This window comes from Scardinius erythrophthalmus, assembly GCF_964197995.2.
Source record: "Scardinius erythrophthalmus genome assembly, chromosome: 16".
Classification (NCBI taxonomy): domain Eukaryota; kingdom Metazoa; phylum Chordata; class Actinopteri; order Cypriniformes; family Leuciscidae; genus Scardinius; species Scardinius erythrophthalmus.
In genome coordinates this window covers 34,982,895-35,004,034 of record NC_138236.1, presented here as the reverse complement: position 1 = coordinate 35,004,034, position 21,140 = coordinate 34,982,895, and the positions used below count along the sequence as shown (strand labels likewise).

The 21,140-nt window shown below is 37.0% G+C and overlaps 1 protein-coding gene across 2 annotated transcripts in view; it reads left to right on the top strand.

Moving 5' to 3' along the window:
- The window catches only part of LOC308704027 (BAR/IMD domain-containing adapter protein 2), a 42,385-nt gene that overhangs the window by 2,865 nt on the left and 18,380 nt on the right, over nucleotides 1-21,140 (top strand). Inside the window, exons 2-7 of one of the 2 annotated variants that reach the window (XM_081388080.1) lie at nucleotides 2,406-2,514; nucleotides 3,545-3,620; nucleotides 3,730-3,816; nucleotides 9,938-9,999; nucleotides 14,136-14,207; nucleotides 14,484-14,621. In XM_081388080.1, coding sequence (XP_081244206.1) covers nucleotides 2,467-2,514; nucleotides 3,545-3,620; nucleotides 3,730-3,816; nucleotides 9,938-9,999; nucleotides 14,136-14,207; nucleotides 14,484-14,621 — 483 coding nt within the window. In that variant the 5' untranslated portion in view covers nucleotides 2,406-2,466. Of the gene's footprint in view, nucleotides 1-2,405; nucleotides 2,515-3,544; nucleotides 3,621-3,729; nucleotides 3,817-9,582; nucleotides 9,707-9,937; nucleotides 10,000-14,135; nucleotides 14,208-14,483; nucleotides 14,622-21,140 lie in introns of those variants that run through there. The other variant, XM_081388081.1, reaches the window with a different exon arrangement.

The window sequence follows — 21,140 nt, the reverse complement described above, 5'->3', positions numbered from 1 at the left end:
TTTTAACCCCCTTTTTGAGCAAAAATGTGAAAATGCACCATCCAAACTTAAAGGGTTAGTTCACCCAAAAATGAAAATTCTGTCAGTAATTACTCACCCTCATGTTGTTCCAACCGCGTAAGACCTTCGTTCATCTTCGGAACACAAATTAAGATATTTTTGATGAAATCTGAGCCATGTCTGAATCCTCCATAGGCTTCTATGTGACCGAAACTTGCTGGCCCAGAAAAGTTATTAAAGAGATCGTTAATATAGTCCAAGTGACTCCAGTGGCTCAATCTTAAGTTTATAAAGCGACGAAAATACTTTTTGTGCGCAAAAACAAACAAAAATAACGACTTTATTCCACTATTCATTTCCTTCTCTCTCGACCTCTAGTTGGTTCGCGTAGTGTTTTTGCGCAGCGCGTCTGTGTACACGTCACCACGTAGGCTCACTATTGGCCGACGCCGGTCATGTGTGTGATGCGTGATGACGTGCAACACAGACGCGCAGCGCAAAAACACTACGCGAACCAACTAGAGGTCGAGAGAGAAGGAAATGAATAGTGGAATAAAGTCGTTATTTTTGTTTGTTTTTGCGCACAAAAAGTATTTTCGTCGCTTTATAAACTTAAGATTGAGCCACTGGAGTCACTTGGACTATATTAACGATCTCTTTAATAACTTTTCTGGGCCAGCAAGTTTCGGTCACATAGCAGCCTATGGAGGAGTGAGACATGGCTCAGATTTCATCAAAAATATCTTAATTTGTGTTCCGAAGATGAACGAAGGTCTTACGCGGTTGGAACAACATGAGGGTGAGTAATTACTGACAGAATTTTCATTTTTTAAATGGATGTAATTCATGCTTTGGAATACAGACCTCAGGTTGGTCTCCCTTTTCAAGAAGACACTCAAGAAGATTATTGCAGACATACACTTCAAAAAATGAAAGTGTAAAAAAGTTATAGAAGTTTAAGTTTACTGTAAAAATTTTTTACTGTACTAAACATTTTTTATTTGATAGAAAATATATATTTGACTAAATAATTTTTACTATAAAATTACTATTAAATCAAAGACATATGTCTAATCAAGTTGTGTTCCAAATTTGAAGTTGATATCACAAAAATTTAGGTTTGTTTAAGCATAATACCATAAATAGCCACCGGGTGACACACACATTCCATTGCTTTTTTATGAGTTTTACTGTGACAAATTAATAATTTTCTTTAACAGTATCACTTCTGTCGCCAAATATGGAAACTTGAGTCTCAAAATATGTGATGGAAAAAACAAAGACAATAAAAAAAGAGTGCCAAGTGTCCTGGTAGTTGACAGTTAAAGGGTTAATATGTAGTGATGGTTTAAAAAAAGCGATATATTAAAAGATGTATATAAAGGACATCCTATTATTTTACCTGCAAACAAACAGTACACTCACATGAAGCCAAATATAGCCTACAGAAAATCTCAACTGAACTGAACTATATTATATTATCACGCAGCTCTTTGTATAAAGTTGAATACACAAGTATGTCCAACTTTATCAGTATACATGCGTAGAGCGGTACATGCTATATATAGCAAATCTCAACAGCTTAATTGCTTGTATCGTCTCAAAATGTAAACTATAATATTGCACAGCTCTAATCTGTTAAATGCAACAATAAGGCATGAAGATATTAAGATAAAACCAATAACTTCTTGTTTTTTTGTAAAGCTGCTTTGAAACAATATGTATTGTGAAAAGTACTAGATTTGACTTGATAAAAGCAATTTGGCCCTTTTATGCTTATGCACGCCTAATGCATTTTTGCTTAAACATGACAGTCATATTCCTGCATAAAATTTCCTTCCTGTTGATGGTTTGGTTTAAATATCTGGGGCTTTTATATGGGTTGGGTCTTTTGGTGACACGGTGATATTTTAGACGATTTTCTTCCAAGATTGTGACACTGGTTTCCTGTTTTTGAACGTCAATATCTCGGTGCACATCCATGCCAAAACAGTTTTGCAGGATCTTGACCGAGTCCAAACTGGGCCAGTGACTGCGAGCCTGGACTAAACACACAATCACACAATGCCTGACCTCTCTAATGCTCTTGTGATTGAATAGAAGCAAATCCCTTCAGCAATGTTCCTCAGACGCATTCCTCAGACGTCTGGGTTGTTATCTCAACTTCACAATAATTACAGTGTTTTAGGACATCTAAATTTTCTAGTTACAATTGCTTAGTTTTCCATTAGAATTTGTTACCAGTTATTATTGATGAATAGTGTATACTGTGGTTGAAATCATTATGATGTTTCCTTTTGATGGGCTCATACCATCCCAAATTTAAGGCCGATCTCTGCAAATAAAAAAGCAAATGAAATGATCCCGATTCATCTCACTTTCTTGCTCTCCTTCTCTCCATGTAGCCATTTGTTCTGTGATTTACGTGTAAAAGAAAGGTGAACTGAAGCTGGAGAGAGAAGCACAATGTCACGCTCAGATGAGGTCAACAAGATGACAGAAAATGTCTACAAGGTAAGACTAAAGGAGACAATGAAAAGACTATTGAAGACGATAATAGGAGATATCTATAAAAAAAATCTAGTGTTAAACACGTGCCAAGTTCATAGAAATGTAATCTTTTATTTGTTGTATTTTTTTGATAAAAAAAAAAAACATATATAATGCCAAAGGTTCGAAACGTTCTTCCAGTTACATTAATAAAACGTTCACTCAGTTATAGTCTTTAATAACGTTAGCATTAGCACATAAATGTTATTTATACATCATTCATGGGACACTTTTTTTGGAAACATTTTAGTTGGACATTAGTCAAAGGTTTTTTAAACATTAAAACTTACTACTTCTCTGAAGATGGTTCAGAAAGAGTAGTATTCCCATAATATTTGCAAAATAATAAAAAAGACAAAACTTTACGTTTTATCTAATGTTCACATAACCAAGAAAAATACATTTTATTACATCTAAATAACTGGATGTTTTGAATGTTCTGAGAACTTTTTTCACAGGAACGTTTGTAAAATATTCTTAGAACATATTTTTTTTAGCTGGGTAGACATTTTTACCTTTAAATGCCACAAAACATTAATTCAAAATGCATATTCCAGTCTTTGTCTGTATGAATTGTATTTTTATATGACAATTTTAAATAAACCAGCTTTGAACAAAAAATTTGCTTCACAACATTGACACTTACACAGATGGTTTTCCAATATCCCTCTTCATGTATTACTTTATCCTATTATGACACTGTACAACATTTTGTTAAATTAAATTATTAGTAATTTAATCCCTTAAATTTGGTTTTGTTGGTGTAACCTAGTATATTTAGTTTGATTCTATAATGTTAAATAATTTTCTTTTGAATAAAATCAATTCATTTAGATGGTGAAACACATGAAACTAATTTTTTAGGCTACCATTTTTTCAGTGTGGCCAAAATGGACCGTTTCTTGCATCCTTCTGTTTCAGTAATATAATTAATTACAGATCAAAATGTGTACAGTTGTGTCCTAATGTCAGTTATTGCTGATTCTGTGTTCAGGGCATTCTGGACCAGTTCAACCCCAGTCTGAAGAATTTTGTCACGATGGGGAAACACTATGAAAAGGCTCTGACGGGTCAGACACTTCAATAGTTCACTTTTTTGTGGGCTAAAGTCCACAGGAAATCAGTGTCACGGACTGAAATCCCTGACTCTCTGTCTCTGTCTCTCTGACTGCTTTACAGGCGTCACAGTCGCAGCTAAAGGATACTTTGACGCTCTGGTCAAACTAGGAGAGCTGGCCAGTGACAGCCAGGGCTCAAAAGAACTGGGTAAGTGAATGCAAGAGCCGTATATTTACAGTACATTTACAATTAAACTATTTCCACTTAAAGGGATATTTCACCGCTGGAAAGATGAATGTGTATTTAAATTGGGTCATTTATGTAGTAGAAATGTGAAATTATTTTAGAAGTTGGTGCCTTCTAGACTGAGAAAAGCCAGAAAATGTATTTTTGGCTCATGTGGATGAAAGACAACAACTCCCAGAATGCACTTGCTTCGCTGCCCTACGAGGACACTCCCAAGCCACGCCTACCGGTTACAGAGGGCAGTATCGGGAGAAATGACACAACTAGGCTACTAGTCGACTCGAAACTGAACAGGCGCCGTTTTATGGTGAGATCCCCCTATGGGCGGGTTGAAGACGTGCGGGACGAGCTCCTCCTACTGGCTGTAGTCTCTCGCCTCTGGACAGAAGAGCCTCCAATGACTCTAAATGACGATTTTTGTGTCATCGGAGGTTTTTTCCAGACACACAATACAGAAATCTCTCGTCTCAGGGGGACATGAGGGAGGGAAGCACGGTCATTCGAAAATACTACCGGGTTTCTACTGATACACAGCTTAATGCTAATCGGTGAAGTATCCCTTTAAAACACATATTGGCTGATGAAAGCACAGTCTCAGTTCTTCACTAGTCACAATCCTGATCTGTAATGTCAATTACACATCTGTCATAATACAATGAAACATTGGCAATCGCCCAAGTAGCAGCACTTCGCCTTCTGAGAATATAGTTCCCAGTATGTATACGGTTAGAAGATGGCTGTGTCTCATGTGACCTTGTTATTTGTACACGCTGTGACTATACAAATCACAACATGTAAATAGGAAAATCTTGGCATTATTTTGTCGTAACGCAAAGCTTGTTTTGTCGTAACGTAAAGCTCGTTTGCTTTTCCACTGCAGTTAGTACCGCTTCAAAGTGGGTGGGACTGATCGTTATATAGTTGCCGTCTCTACTACCATGACATCTTATTAAATGCAAATTTTTTATTCCGTGTTTCCCCATCCACTCGGCAACTGACGAGAGGAACGTCTGCACCTCGTCCACTGACCACGATTCAGCCATTTCTTTTTTTGAAGTTTATACTGTTTTTTTGAAGCAAATACTTTTAAAACAGGTTGGCTGTTGTCTACTGGCTATTTAAATCTAGCGGGTTTAGTGTCTCGTGTTGTAAATACAATGACGCTGGTAGAGATGATTCTGTCTGACCAATCAGTGATCTGCAGTGTTTTCACGTCACATTTTAGTATCGTACAGTACGCTTGGAACCTCAACAGAGGTGGTACCATTTAAAGCGAGCCGAAGCATGTACCATGCAGTGGAAAAGCGCCAAAACTCAGTTCCTGGAGGGCCGCTGTCCTGCGGAGATTTCCTCCATCACTAATTTAACACCCCTGAATCAAGGGCTGTGTCCAAAATAGCTTTTCCTACATTACTGCATAATATAGTCTAATATACTAGTCTAATATACTAATACAGTCCACTTGAAGGAGTGAATGAAAACGAGTGAGTAAATTGACGCCAGAAGCTGCTGTCGCTTTTACATAGTTTGTGCTTGCGGTTCAATAATAATTTGAGACTTAGCAAACTGGCAGCTCTAGTAGTAATGAAAAGATTTATCTTGAACTCTATGGCATGTATAAACCTTAATTAAAAAATTTAATAATCAATTCTAATGGAATTTATACTTGTATGATATTACGCTGTATCCACATTGGACCAGCGGTTTGGAAAATCGATGGATGGATGCCGGAATCTTTTGGTGAGACGCGGGATTTCATTCAGCACGACCATCACAGTGCATTATGGGTATTCTCTAGCCATTGAGTGTACATCAGTTGTACACTTGCTATTGCACTCATTTAATCCCACAATGCACTGCAATAGCAAGTGTACATCAGTTGTACACTTGCTATTGCAGTGCATTGTGGGATTAAATGAGTGCACAAGATAATGTCCACTCTGGTTTCGGACACCACTACAAATGTCCCCTCAAATAAGGATATAAAGGGCGATTTCGGACACAGCCCAAGTCTTCAGGATCACTGGGAACTTCTAGGCAGGTGTTTTGGAGCTAAAATCTGTAAGACCGTGGCCTTCAGGAGCAGAGTTTGTAATCAGAAACAAGCTGCTATTAAGACTGTTGTTTCAATAAAAGAGAAAATAGTGTTGAAATATATTACGTTATTGGATTATTATGTTATATGACCTAAATCTAATTTTATAATAACAAAGTCTGTTCTTCTGTGAACTAGTTGCATCACTTCATCATTAATAATTGCCTAAAAAATACATAGAGCAATTGATTCTAAATTACGCCAGTCCCCATGATTTAGATCCAGGGTTATTTTAGTATCACTGAGATACCTTTATAGTTTGTATTAATATTTTGAATTAGATTTCATTTTAATATTTTCTGTTTTCGTTTTAATTTCAGTTACTGTAGTTTTGATAATTTTATTGTGTTTTTGTCAGTTTTAGTAGTTTTTGGTTTTCTATAAATATTTCTATATAGTTTTTATTATAAATTTTTTATATTTTGTTTCAATTAACATCATTATTATTATTTTTATTTATTTTTTATTTTAAAGTTATAGTTTTTAGTTAACTTTAGTAACCCTTTTTAGATCAGGGCTATTCAGATCTGTTTCTGGAGGGACATGTCCAGCAGAGTAAAGTCAGTGGTGAGAACTGATTGTGAATATGTAAGTAAATATAACTACATTGTTTTAAGTTCACGGTACATCAGAGTTTACAGGAAACGAAAGCGTGGAAACAAATGACTGCAGCAGAAGAAAATGAAGAGGCAAGCCTGTACAATAAAATGGAGATGAAGAAACTAAGAGAAAGCGAGAGAGGGGCAAAAGAGAGAGAGAGGGGCCTTTGTTGAAAGATTAACAACACCACATGATCTCATTGTACTGCTGAACACAGCGGGGGTGGATGAGAGGGAGGGAGGGAGGCAGCGAAGGAGAGATGCCAAGTTTCACACACACAGTTGCTCAGTAGGGGATAAAGAAGGCCAACATCCACAGCTCGGCCCACTGGAACCAACAACAAAACACGACACAAATTTTCACCTTCAATGAAACTTAAGAATGGACAGACATTGCCACGAGTATCACATCCTCTAAAGGAAGAAATTACTCTCTTCAATTCTGTTCTGACAAAAGTTTTCTTAAAGATAAAGGTTTCAAAAGGGGCGATGCCAAATAACATATCAATAGTTCTTGAAAGAACCAATTTTTTAGCGTGAAGAACATTTTAATAAGCCAAATAATGTTTTTCCACTATGAAGAACCTTTTGTGGAATGGAAATGTTCTGTAGATGTTAAAGTTTCTTCATGGAACCATTGATGCCAATAAAGAACTTTAGTTTTTTTTTATGATCCTATAGTTTATGGAATTTCAAGATCATTCCAACATATGAAGATGTTTTGACAGGTATAGCTGGAGAAAGCAGTCTGTTAGCTTTCCAAGAGCTTTCCCCCTGAAAAGAAAAAGAGAAAACATGCTGTTTAAATCAGGCACCGGTGATGAACACATCTGCTATAATATGATAAAATCTCTGTAAAAAATGTGCATGTCTGCATTTGAATTGGCTGTCAAAGGAGAAACAGGCTATTTACCTGCATAATGGTGCATTTACAGCATCTGTTTACTGAATAGGTCAGAGAGGCAAGTCACATTTATTAGTAAAGCGCTTTGTACAATACAGATCGTTTCAAAGCAGCTTCACAGTAATAAACTATTAATTAAGTTCTTCAATTATGAAACAAATACAATTTCATCTGTAAATTAGCCCTATTTAATAGTGTCATTATTCAGCTCAGTTTAGTTCAATGTTGATTAAATTTAGTTAATTGATTGTGTCAAAGTCGCAAAGTTATGAAGTGAACTCAGTTCAACTATACAGCCGCTCTACACAAGATCATTATTGAGCTCAAGGCCGTTCAGGGTTCATTCAGTTTAGTTTGATCAAGTTGATCAAATTATGAAACAAATTTGATTCAGCTATAAGCATCTCTACACAAGGCAATAGTGTCGTCATTCAGTGCAATTTAGTTCAAGGTTTCTTCTCATCCAATAGCATGAAGTTGTTACATTACATTAGAGGGATCGTTCACCCAAACATGAACATTCTGTCATCATTTACTCGCCCTCCAAACCTGTATGAGTTTCTTTCTTCTGCTGAACTTAGATGTGGGTAACCAAACAGCAGGGGCGGACTTTACCATTAGGCAAAGGTCGGCAATTGCCTTGGGCCCCGAGCTACCTAGGGGCCCCCAAAATGCCCTATTAACTTATGCTTAAGTTTTTTTTTTTTTTTTTTGTCAAATTATATATTTCTAAAACTCCATTTGCGAAAAATGGCATCAATCATAGTGTCGCAGACAGGAGGGGGCCCCCCCGCCTCACTACATTGGACTATTCCATTATCTCACTTTTACTGCGCATCTGCGAAAGTGACAAGGCTGTGCCAAAAAAACTGACGGAGAAAAATAAGTGATTGACAGACAGAGTGTACAGAGTAGTAGACAGAGTAAAAATGAAGCGAAGCTAGCTACCCAAGCGGTGCTGAAAAAAGGAGGAAGCGGGAGGAAAGCAAAAAGTCCAAAAAAGTGCGCGGCGCGAAAGATAAACAACACGCAGTAACAGGGGGACTGGGAAATAGAGCAATTGATCCCCAGAGCAAGACGAGTCTAAACGCGAAAATTTAAAGTTTCGAAGTTACCCAAGCGGCTCAAATAAAAGAAAAAAAGTTAAAAGACGCAGATAATAAGTAGGCTATTTGGGAACGCTGCCAAAGATGACAAACTTTTTATGGATATTGTTGGGGATACAGATCAGGAACAACAACGTCCAACGCAAAAATCGTGAAGCAAAGAGGACACGGAGATCGACAGACAAAACTGAGCAGTTTATGAATCATGATATTTAAAAAAATCTCAGCTCTCAGATTCTGTCAATTCTATTACGAAATTTAAACAATAAATACCGTTTTGCCGTTTTAATGTGACGTGACAGATTCCTATAGCGGCATGTGAACTGATCTAATTCTAAAAACTACCTAATAGTAAATAAACACAAATTAACAATGTTGAAAGATACCGTATAACTTACCGAAATGTATATTTCTCATTCATAATATCGATCAATAAGTGTTTTTCAACTGCGGAAAGAGGTAAAACAGCTGGAGAACAATAGCCACATAACATTTACCTCAGGAAAGCCATTTAATTGGCTAGAAAAAAAAGAGCTATAGAGAGTATTTGGCTAAATATGTGTACTATATTACTTATTTTAACCTTAAATTATACCAGCTGATAGGGCTTTTTTTATTTTCTTGAGAAAAAGTAACGCCTGTCTTGTGAAACGTTACCTAATATTTATCCAAATTAGTCAATATTGAATCAAATCACAAGAATTGAATCGAAATGGTGAAATTTGCCAAGCAAAAAAAACAAAACAAAAAAAACACATAGCTTACCAGAAATTGTACCATGTAAACATTGTAACATGTTTCTGTTTAGGAGTAAAGAAGTATGCAGGGTTTAAAGGGGACGTTTTTTTCTCCTCTCTAACCTTTACTTCCCCGTATAGCTTTACCTGCCTATCCACCATTCAGTCGGTACATTTTTTTCTCGTTCTCTTTTAAAGATTGGATGGGTAGGGGCCCATAGCCTACCTTCGCCTTGGGCCCCCGATTTGCTAAATCCGCCACTGCCAAACAGTTGCTGGAACCCATTGACTTACTAAAAAAAAACTATGGAAGTAAAAGGGGACCAGAAACTGTTTGGTTACCCACATTCTTAAAAATTTCTAAGTTATTCAGATCAATGAAACTCATACAGGTTAAGAACAACTTGAAGGTGAGTAAATGATGACATTATTTTTGGGTGAACTATCCCTTTAAAATCTAGCCTTAAAATGAGCAAATGTGACCTTAATGTAGTCAGGGTCGATGTGAGTGAGATGAATATTAGATGTCATTATCAGGTTGTGTGTTTGATAATACTCTTGATATAGATCTCGTGATTTGAGTTTTTCTGATTGTGCACAAAGTCTTTGACACGTCTTCTCTTTATTTCCTACTGATTCAGGTGACACATTATTCCAGATGGCAGAGGTTCATCGGCAGATCCAGGTCCAACTAGAGGATGTGGTAAGTAGAGGACGTGGTGGTCTTCTGCAAAATAATTCAGTTTTTCTTGAACATTCTTTCATACATACCAAAATAACATTTAATATGCAGTATGACAAGTAATAATTCCTGTAGCAGGTAGTGCTAAAGGTTACGGGAACTACAGTTACGATGGTAAATACACAATACTAACATGTACTGTTAATAAATCATATGGACACTGATCCTGATGAATAGAATGAACATCATACCTGCATGCGAATCCCTCAAAGCTACATACTAGTTACGCAATTTATTGTTACTTAATTTCATGACTGTTTTCAACAAAAAAATTTTTATGCGTTTTGACTATTCATTTACATGACAATGGCGTTTTAGGGGTCTGAAAACGCAAACTTTTAAAAAACGGTTTCTCCATGTAAACTACAAAAAAACGCACATTTGGGAAAACAGTGACGTCATGCACATGCATGTTATGTGTTCAGTCTATAGACGCGTAGTGTTTCTTTACAAAGTGGCATCGCCAGTGTGCGAAATACCCATCAATATTCATGGGGGTCCCCATCTCCCGATTGTTGCGCAATACCGATCTAAATTTTCTCAATATGCAGTAGGCCTATAGCATCACAATATTTCATGAATGCAAGCCAAGACAATCAGTCTATAGCCTACATGACAACACGCACACACTTAACAATTTTTTATAATCCGATATGCTATAGTATTCGTAAAGCAACAATGCACGTTGTTTTACAACAAGGAGAGGCAAAGTTGTGCATTACAATGCAGACATGACAATAATTGGCACCAATCTGGCGCACTTACAAGAGCAATCAACTGAATAAATGCCAGGTATAGCCTATTGGAGACTGGCACGCAATCAGTGCACTTGCAAATGAGAGCCTGCAGTATGACATTGTTTAACCATCCATCTACAGCAAATACGGACAGATACATCATTGAACACATGCACAAAGCACATTCACCTAACCGTGCAAACAGGCCATCTCTCAAATTGAAAAAAGCACCACGGCGGATGCTGACAGACAGCATACAACAAGCCAAACATCACCGCGGCGGGTGCTGTCATAAAATACAAGTGATTAAGTTGAGTGTGGCTATATGGAAGAGTGTTATTATCTTATGGAAAGATAAACTGTTGTTTATCTTCTCTGAAACTAAGAAGGTGAAGAACCTTATTATGCATCAATTTATGGTAGCGATTTCGCTGCATTCACTCACAAAAATAAATGTTTTATATATTTACAGTAGGAAATTTACAAAATATCTTCATGGAACATGATCTTTACTTAATATCCTAATGATTTTTGGCATAAAAGTAAAATCTAAAATTTTGACCCATATAATGTATTTTTGGCTATTTCCACAAATATACCGTGCGACTGGTTTTGTGATCCAGGGTCACATATACTGATATTATACAACAATACCAAGGTCTCTGGAAAGAGGTTTGGTAAAGTGATATTTACGTTCCTCATGATGGCGGTGACGCAGTGGGGAAAGGAGTCAGAATCCGTTTCAACAGCCTTGAACACGAAGCTCTGTGGGATGCTGATCTCCTGGAGCACCAAAGGGTCCTAAACTCTGGAACACGCAGATGAGGCCCTGAAGTTGGTGCAGAAGGCCCTTAATCTGGAACACGCAGAGGAACGTACCTTAAAGTGCAGGTTTGCTCTCCTGAGCTTAACCTTGGTGCAAATATCTGTTTGTCTTCTGCCTCTTTGGGCCAGATACTTGGTCAATCCGCTTTTGTCTCTCTGGCATGGAGACTTGGAACGTGCTGTCATTGCTGTCCTGCTGGACGAGGACTCTGAATGTGTTTGTTACTGTCTCTTTCCTCACAGACTGGAGGCTCAGAACGGGGTCATATCTGTTACTGCCTCACAAGCTGTAGACTCAGACACCTTTATCCCTTTCCAATAAGGAGACTGCAGTGTGGCGCTTCTCCACTTTAGTGCTGTGATTGGCTGCTGACACAGTGAAACACCTTTATTTTCCCTATGGAACTCATTTGCATAAAGCACACAGTTAGAACCCTTTAAAGTTTCTTTTACCGATGCATTTCTCACTTTCCATAACCACCACCAGAATACTTTTGGCAATATTTTAAACAAATAGAGTCCAAACAAGATGGGAAAAGATTGAACTGTCATGCATCATGATCTTCATTTGTATATAAACAGCTGAATTTGTGTAAGATGTTGCATTACAAATAGCTGTCACCGAGAAAACTTGTTTATTTCTCTGAATAAGTATGAAATGGATGTGTTTAGTTTTCATCAGTTTTAAGGTTCCCAAACATAGTAATGAATGGATTTGGGTGGATCATTGTGGCCTCCTTTTGTTGCAGCCATTGCTCTTGCATCCATAAAGTCCTAAAGACTTTTTATGGTGGTTGTCTTAAACCTTAGGGATTAGGGCAGAAACTGCCTGTGGACCAATGAGAAGTCCTGTCCTTCTCATGCTTAAGGTGTCTATCAGTTGTGCTAGCATCCTTATCTAATGGTGTTGGACATTTGTTTGTGTTAGTCCACCATGATCCAATCAAAATGTTGCAAACCCTTCTCCACTGTTGCAGTAAGAGAGGGGCCCGGCCATAAACTGGGCCCTGGAATGTGCAGTTCACCACAGAAACAAAGGCGAAGTAGAGCAGTGGAATGGGAAAGCGAGTTCTGTATGACAGAAGAGCAAAGTCTTTGCGGAAGGGTCATCAGCTTTCATGCATGTCTTTCAAAAAGAAAAGTCTCGTGCATCAGAACAACATTTTCAATTACATTAGTTTGTTGTCGCGACTACATACTCCACAACCCACTTAAAACGGTCTCCATGACCTGCCAGTTGAGAAACTCTGCCCTAAAGAAACTTTCAGTGAACAGTTCTTTAAAGAACCATGTTTTTCTTTGTGTGATGAACATTTTAATAATCTGAAGCACCTTCTTCCACTATAAAGAACCTTGTGCATTGGAAATATTCCATAGATGCTAAAAGTTCTTCATGGAAACTTTAAAGGCACACTATGCAAGATTTGTACCTTAATATAACAGCTTCAAAGTCATTTTGATGGTAAACAAACTCGTAGTAGGGCGAATCATCCCGATAGCAAAGCAGGGGGGGACGCCGCTGGCAAAACCAGCAATCCAGGTTTGAGAGGTGGCGCCCCGACAAATCTCGCGAGAATCACGACTTGCTTTACGGCACGACGTCACATCAACAACATATGAAGCAGCCTCTATGGAAGACACTAGCACGCATTTCAGACGTAAATCATGACAGAGTCGACGAAGAAAACGAAGAAAGCGCGGTCGGAAGAGTGCAGAGACGGCTCTGCGTGAGTGGTATTTACGTCAGTAACGTTAAATACAAGCACTCCACAGCGACTCTAGGGGTCGCTGTTTGAGAAAAACGGAAACTGCATAGTGTGCCTTTAATAAAGAACCTTTAGTTTTAAGAACGTGAGATAAAACATCAGAGTGTGAAAAGGAATGATAGTCATACAGAACAAATTTGAGAACTAAGAAATCATTTTAAAGTGCCAATAAGAACACATTCCTAAAACCGTCTCCATTTTAGTTTAGTGCCATTTTTAGAGGCTGCAGTGAATAATCTTGGCACTAAGTGCAAATAGCAATAGATTCTATTTATACTATGTAAAAATAGCAGTATTTTCTTTGCAATAAGTGTAAATAGCAGTTAGATGCCATTTATACAGCATAGTATATAGTGATATAGTAAATAGTGGGTAAATATAACGGTATGCAATAATAACATAGAGCATAAAGGATTATATTTATTAAAATTATTAAATGGATTCCGCCTTATTAGGACAATAAAGCCAGTCCTACACGTACCCCTAACCAATAAACACTTTATTATTAAACACGTTAGACACTTTATTTCCCCTTTTCTAATATTTTCTTCATTTTTTATTGAAAATAAATTCCTTTCTGATTTGATTTGTGATGGGAAAAGGGAGTATTCCGCCATATTGCGCGTTGCAGTTTCTCCCATTCATAAGTAATAGGAGTGAACCGTCTTTCTATATCCATAGTCTTTGTAGACACTGTTAATCTAAGACCGGTGAGCTTCCATAATCACTGTATTTGACTGAATGCTATACATTTTCTGTCTGTCTGCAGCTGAAGCTGTTTCATTCAGAGCTGCTGTCTCAACTGGAGCAGAAACTGGAGTTGGACATCAAATATCTCACCGTGAGTGTAAATGACTATTTAACTAAACAACATACTAAAATGACTAAATTAGGGAGCTCAAACAAATCAACACAGGGGTTGTCAGACACACTTTATATTAGGTGTCTTTATCTAATACTGTATGTACTTACATAAAAAACATGTTCATGTTGTATTGCAAATGCTTTTGCTGCTTTTGAGGAGGGATACAAAAGATTTATATGGAAATTAACTCCTCATCCTGAACTGTCACTATTGTACCAGACACATAATATACTGTATGAAAACTTTTTCCAGTCAACGCTGAAGAAGTACCAGAGTGAGAGGAAGTCAAAGGTGGAGTCCATCGAGCGCTGCCAATCACAGCTCAAGAAACTGCGGAGGAAGAGTCAAGCTAGTCGCCATCCCAACAAGTATGGAGACAGAGAGATGCAGGTACCTTGCATATAATTCACTGCTTTACATGTATGGCACGACATGTGACAATCTTGAGACTTTAATCAGTATGCAATGAGCCCAAGCTAAAAATAATTGAACTGAAACCAACTCATTGTATGTTTATTAGCTGGACTGTGTTTGTTGGAGTAATGGTTGTAGCAAGAGTATGTTAATGATTCAGCGACCAATAAGGACAAATTAGGTCCAATAAATGATGATGATGAAAAATCTAATTTCTAAGGCCTCTAAGTGATCAATGTTACCAAAACTGCTGAAAACGCTGTTGCACACAATCTACTACATGCCTTCTGTCGTCTGATCGACAGTTTATATGTTAAAAGCCTTTTAGTAATTGTAAAACTTTCCACCTTCAGCTCATGGTTCACGTGTCTTTTTGCTGTGAAATCTTTACTGATTTTTAAAAAGTAAATGTATGAATAACTTTTATATTGTTAGTAATATTTCAAGATGAACACTTACTGGACTGAAGCAGCTTAGGTTTACTTGAATATATATATATATATATATATATATATTTTTTTTTTAGAAAAATCATGTTAAAATGTGAGCATCAAATATGATCCATCAGGATTTTGAGGAATGTTTATTTGTTGTTCATCTCTCAATCATCACTGTATTGCATTGCATTATATGTTTAAAACTGCAGAGCTTTGATCATAAAACTAAGCATTAAAATATCATCTTACTAAGACATATTATTGGGAGATATAGAGTGACAACTAAAATTTTTTAGCATTTTGTGTAAGTATTTGATATACTGTTCAAAAAAAGACCTCATTGATTGATTTACATTTATTTACATTAGAACTACAAAAATGGTGGATGTGTGTGAGACCAATGATAAAAGCCCTGAAAGTGGTTTGATTTATTCACAATCAATATCTAGCCTGATGAAAAAATATTTATTTCATGTTATCAGTGTTATAATACATCTGCAACAACATTGTGAACTTTAATAAGATACAGCACAATAGCAAAACAGATACGTTTGGCTACTATTAAATACATCATAATTTAAAGTCCCCCTGTGGTGAAAATCAAGTTTTTAATGTCATTTATATGTCTATGTGGTGTTTTTAATATGGTTTAAGACAAACCATGTGCAAATTCATAAGTCGACACCATTGCTGAGTATTTTCTCCTTAAAACTGCAGTGAACCAAAGACAGTCTCAAAAACACGCTTTGAAATCGCTGGTGTTTCTGACGTCACAATCTACCTTGTAACCAATCAGATCAACGTGTGATCGTCAGCAAGTGGATCTCTGAGCTGAGTGAGTGAGTGGAGGCGGGGCTCATTTGCACATTCATAGAACCGCGCATACTAAATGAGGCAAGGGTGTCGAGTACATTCAAGATATTTTAAGACAGGAAGAATATTTTTTTCAAAGAAAAACGTTTAAATATGTCATTTTGGTGATCAAAGACAAGTTTTATGGGATAAAATTATTGACTGCAGGGGGACTTTACAGTTTTTTACAATCACTATGACAGTTTTTTCAATACATTTAACAAGTTTCCTAAACTCTTAACTAGGGATGCACCGATTGGGAAATTCTGGGCCGATACCGATACCGATGTTTAACATAACAACTTGGCCGATGGCCGATGCCGATGTTTTTTCTTTTTGTTATTTATTCCTTCTTTTGTGCCACTGAAACATACAAGTCTTTCGGCTCTTGATCACACTATCCTAGAATGAGCACAAATTCAATCAGACCAAGCAATTTATGAAACAAAAAAAACCTTTAATGTCACTTTCTGGTTGACAGTTATAACCTTATTTATAAGTTCTTTTTCAGTTGTTATGAGGAGCAATATGAGAGAGAAATTTGGTAATCATTGTCTGACCCAACAAAAAAAACATTATAATATTCATTTTATTTTTCGTGTTCGCATTTATGAGGGAAAAAACACGGGTGAATGTTCATATTAAATTTTAAACGCGCACGCGCTCTTCTGCGAGAGAGAGAGAGAGCCCCGACCGCGCGCGCGCTCTCACTCACTATTCAGAGCGGTCAAGCTTCCCCGTACTTTTTGACAAGCGTCCTTGACAGGGAGGCCAGAGCTTCTTTGCAGCTCAAGTCGGCGGCGGTGTGTACAGTTAACGCTCTATCTGTTGACGGCGCTGAGGGAAAAGCTCCCGCCACTGGAAGAAGCGGTCGCCGCCCATTTGTGTCCTCCTGCGCACCCATCAAAGCCGTGCAGAACGTCTTCAGCACTCGCGGATCGTGCATACTCCGCCGCTTCTTCTGCTACACACCATGGTCGTTCTTTTCTCGAGAAAAGGAGTTTTCTCATAGAAAAATAAATAAATAAATGCGTCATTGTACCCAGCACTTCTGAAAATGCACTTCCGAATGCGTCTCTGTCCCCAGCATATCAAACCAAACTGACGCCCATGTGACATCGGCGAATGTCATTTTTATTTCCCGATGGCCGATGGCAGTTAACGAGGCAAATATCGGCCGTTACCGATGTTCAGCCGATGCATCGGTGCATCCCTACTCTTAACCCACCAACACACCCAAAACACACATTTGGCAAAACGGTTAATTTCATGCTCAAAATCACACATTGTAAACTAAACTCCAAAACTAATTTTCAAAATACAATAATACACTAACACAATACACTATGTCTAACAAAACACTGCAAACATGTTTCAAAATCAAATAATTATTCAAAACACTAACATATGTTCTCTTCCAACAGGAACATTTAGTCAATCATAACACAATGACAAAAAAAACACTATCATCTGCTGAAATTACAGAAACTGCATTATTTTATATGTGTCAGGTATGCCCTTATACAACAGACAGTATATTGTATTGATCATAGATTGTGTTTTGCACTGCAGTTTTTTTTTTTTGGAAGTCTCTATATTTTGGTTTAGTTTGTAATGTAAATGCATGCATTTTGTTGTTTTTTTTGCAGCAGAAATTCAATACAACAAAATAAATGACCCTTCTTAGAGTAGCTTTATAGAATGTATGGTTTGTGAAAAAAAGAAGACTGAGACAGATTTGCTGCAGTAACGGCTTTATTTGCAACAGGACATTTCTGCAAGATAACAAAAATATGCAATATAGCTGCCATTTACAGTATTACTGTATGTGACAATACAAAATATACAAACAGAAAAAGCCATCTTTCTGCACGGTCTTCTGCATTTGTCCACGTTCTCATCCACATCACACCTGATATCTTCCCTAGCAAGGCATCTTGGGAAGAATCTTTTGGCTTGCCTTATCCTGGCAGTGTTCAGCTGTGATGTCTTGGTATGCAGAATCTTTTGCATATAGGAGGGACATTTGGTCCTGTGGACTATGGTCAAAAACCTTTCTTCATCTCCAGGCTGAGGAAACTCCTCAATGGGGTTGAGGAAAGGGAAGTAAGGGGCAAGGAAAATGGACATCATCCTCTGATGGGCGTCAAACCAGGCTGTGACTAGACGGGAATGGTGGAATGCCACATTGTCCCATATTTGCATAACTTCAATCAGCTGTTTCTCACTAGCAATGGAATAATGTGAAAATACAAAATATACGAACAGAAAAAGCACCAGAAGGAAAAAAAAAAAAAAAGAGTCATCTTCTAATTATTTGCATAATTCAATCAGCTGTTTCTCAGTAAGAATAGAATAAAATACAGGGGATATATTTGTGTTTCAGTTCACAATATAAACAGCGGTTTACCTTGACTTCAGCCTGTAAGGTTAGGTTTAGAACATGGTGTTATCTGTTCTGACATACAGTGTTAAAGCATTGGTAAATTTGGCAGTAAAAATCCATTGTTTTGGTCTTGTTTGAGCTTGTGTGTAAAAGAAGTTCAAGCATTTTAAAATTGTGTTAACTGTATGCATTTTGTGTTAAAGCAACAAGAAATGTGTTAATAGTATAGCTTACACAGACGGATGTAGTGCTAACTGTGTTAAGAGTTTTGGAAAATTGTTAAATGTATTGAAAAATCTGTCATAGCAATCGTAAAAAACTGTAAATAACATTATCATAGTTCTCTGCATACTTGTTTTCTCTCCAATACTGTGGGAAGAATTGTTTTAGTTGTATAAACTGAATTAATTATAGAGCGTGTATGTGAGGATTCTAACTGTGACAGAAAGATTGACAGGCCGGTTTATGGTGACAGACATAACTATGCAACAGAGTGTAATTATGATGTGGTAGGTTGTGCCAAAGTTTGCCTCGTGTGCTATACACCCAAAATTATTTACTTTTCCTTCACAAAAACAGTAGGCCTACATACAGTATAAGCAGGGCCGGTTCTAGACATTTGGAGGCCCTAGGCAAAATTCATGTTGGAGGCCCCCCACCCCCAATAAAAAACACTTGAAACAAATATGATTCCTAACCTTTTTATTTATACAACATTTAATTTTAAATTTAGTATATTTTTACTTACACAGTAAATAAGTTTGGACAAATTACTATTTTTAATGTTTTTGAAAGAAGTCTCTTATGCTCATCAAGCCTGGATTTATTTGATCAAAAATACAGAAAAATAATATAGTGAAATATTATTACAATTTAAAATAATGGTTTTCTATTTTACTATACTTTAAAATATATTTCTGCGATTCAAAGCTGAATTTAGTGTCACGTGATCCTTTAGAAAACTTTATAATATTCTGATTTATTATCAAATGTTAGAAATGGTGCTTAATTTTTATTTTATAACATGTGATACTTTTTTCAGGATTTTTTGATTATTAAAAAGTTGTTTTAAAAAAGTTTTCACTATCACTTTTATATATTTAACACATCCTCGCTGAATATTCCTGGTTTTTTCTGTATTTTGATCAAATAAATGCAGGCTTGTAGAGCATAATAAGAAACTTCTTTCAAAAACATTAAAGATAGTAATGGGTCCAGACTTTTTACTGGTAGCTACTACATCAAAATTTATCTAAGGTAATCTCTTTTTTGTTTAATGAAGATGTTATTGTTCTTGTTGTTATTTTTAGCTGTTTTATTCAGTTTATTCACAGTTCCAGAATCCCACTTCAGTAGATGAACATGAACCTGCTTTTATAATTGTTTTCATAGCTGCGTTATGGGCAGGATTTTTCCCTCCCATTTAATCAATATCTGCAGATATTGTCATATTATTAATATCAGTAATATGATATTATGTATTGCATTGCTACCTTAAATATGCTATACACAAATCAAGTGGAAGAGAAAGATACGATCGCTACTGAGCAGGAAAAAAATTCTAATCTAATATTCGTATAGGCTATGATGTCAGGGTATTATCTAATCATCAGCATCAGAATATAGAAGATAGACCCATAGATATGAGATCCTTTATTTGAAACATTTAAAAATGTTGCAGTGTGTTGGTTTTTTAACTTTGAATACAAACGTCTTGTCTTTTACTTTTGTAGCTTTTTACTAGTCAGCTCCCAACGCGATGTTATTCGTTGTACGCGCAAATTCAAAGCGTCGCGTCTGGGCACGTTAGACGCTCGCGCTCTTTTAAACTCGTAGACTAGACAAACAAAGCGGTGAATGATTTTTCCAGAAATACGCTGATCTACAGTAGCCCACACGTTTATATTTAAAATACATTGCAATCACTCCAAAATCGATGACCTGCATTTCGAGCTGTGCTTCTTTGCGTGCCTATTTAGGCTTTTGCTTCGCACTCGTAGCACCTGATGGATGCGTTCGTTGACCGCCTCTGACCGCCGCTGACGTCCCCTCGGACTTAACTGGCTGGCGCCTCTATATATACAGTCATGGGCTGGCGTTAATGTGACGTAATGTAACAGTCTATGGTTAAGATAAACATCGTCACTATTTTTAGTTAATTAATACATTTTGAAATAAATTGTAGATAGGACATTTGTACATTTTTTTTGTTTTTTTTGTCCCTCTGTCTGGGCCCCATCCCGCCAATCGGGCCCTGCACGTGCCTAGTTTGCCTTTGCGTTAATCCGGCTCTGAGTATAAGTAAGTTCCTGTTTATGGTTTTCTTGTTACACGACAACAAAATGCATATTCCTGCAAGTTGTTTGTAACACCGTGATATTTGATTTGGCATGCAAAATGTTCTTTTAAATAGCAATAATATTTTGTAATGTGCCTCAACTTAAAAGCAGTTAATTTGATCCCACTTGGTCACAATCACCTTCCAGCGAAGCTCTGAAGCCACATTCACTTCAGAGTGATTGGCACTGCAGTAAATGAACAGTAAGTCACTTTTGATTAAAGCGCCTGCTAAAGAACTGAGTAATTGTGTTGTTTGCCAGTTCTTTGACTTGCTGTGTTCATTACTGAAGGCTTAGTGTAGAATGTCATGTACTGCCAGTCATTTGTAGTTTGTGTGACTCATAATGACCAATTGAGCTCAATGAGGGCCGTTTGTGCGAGCCAGTGTCCTACATATTAAAGCTGATTTGTGAGTGGAAGACTTTTTATCCGTGTGTGGACAAGTGTTTGTTTATTTGAGCATGTGTATCCTCCAGCACG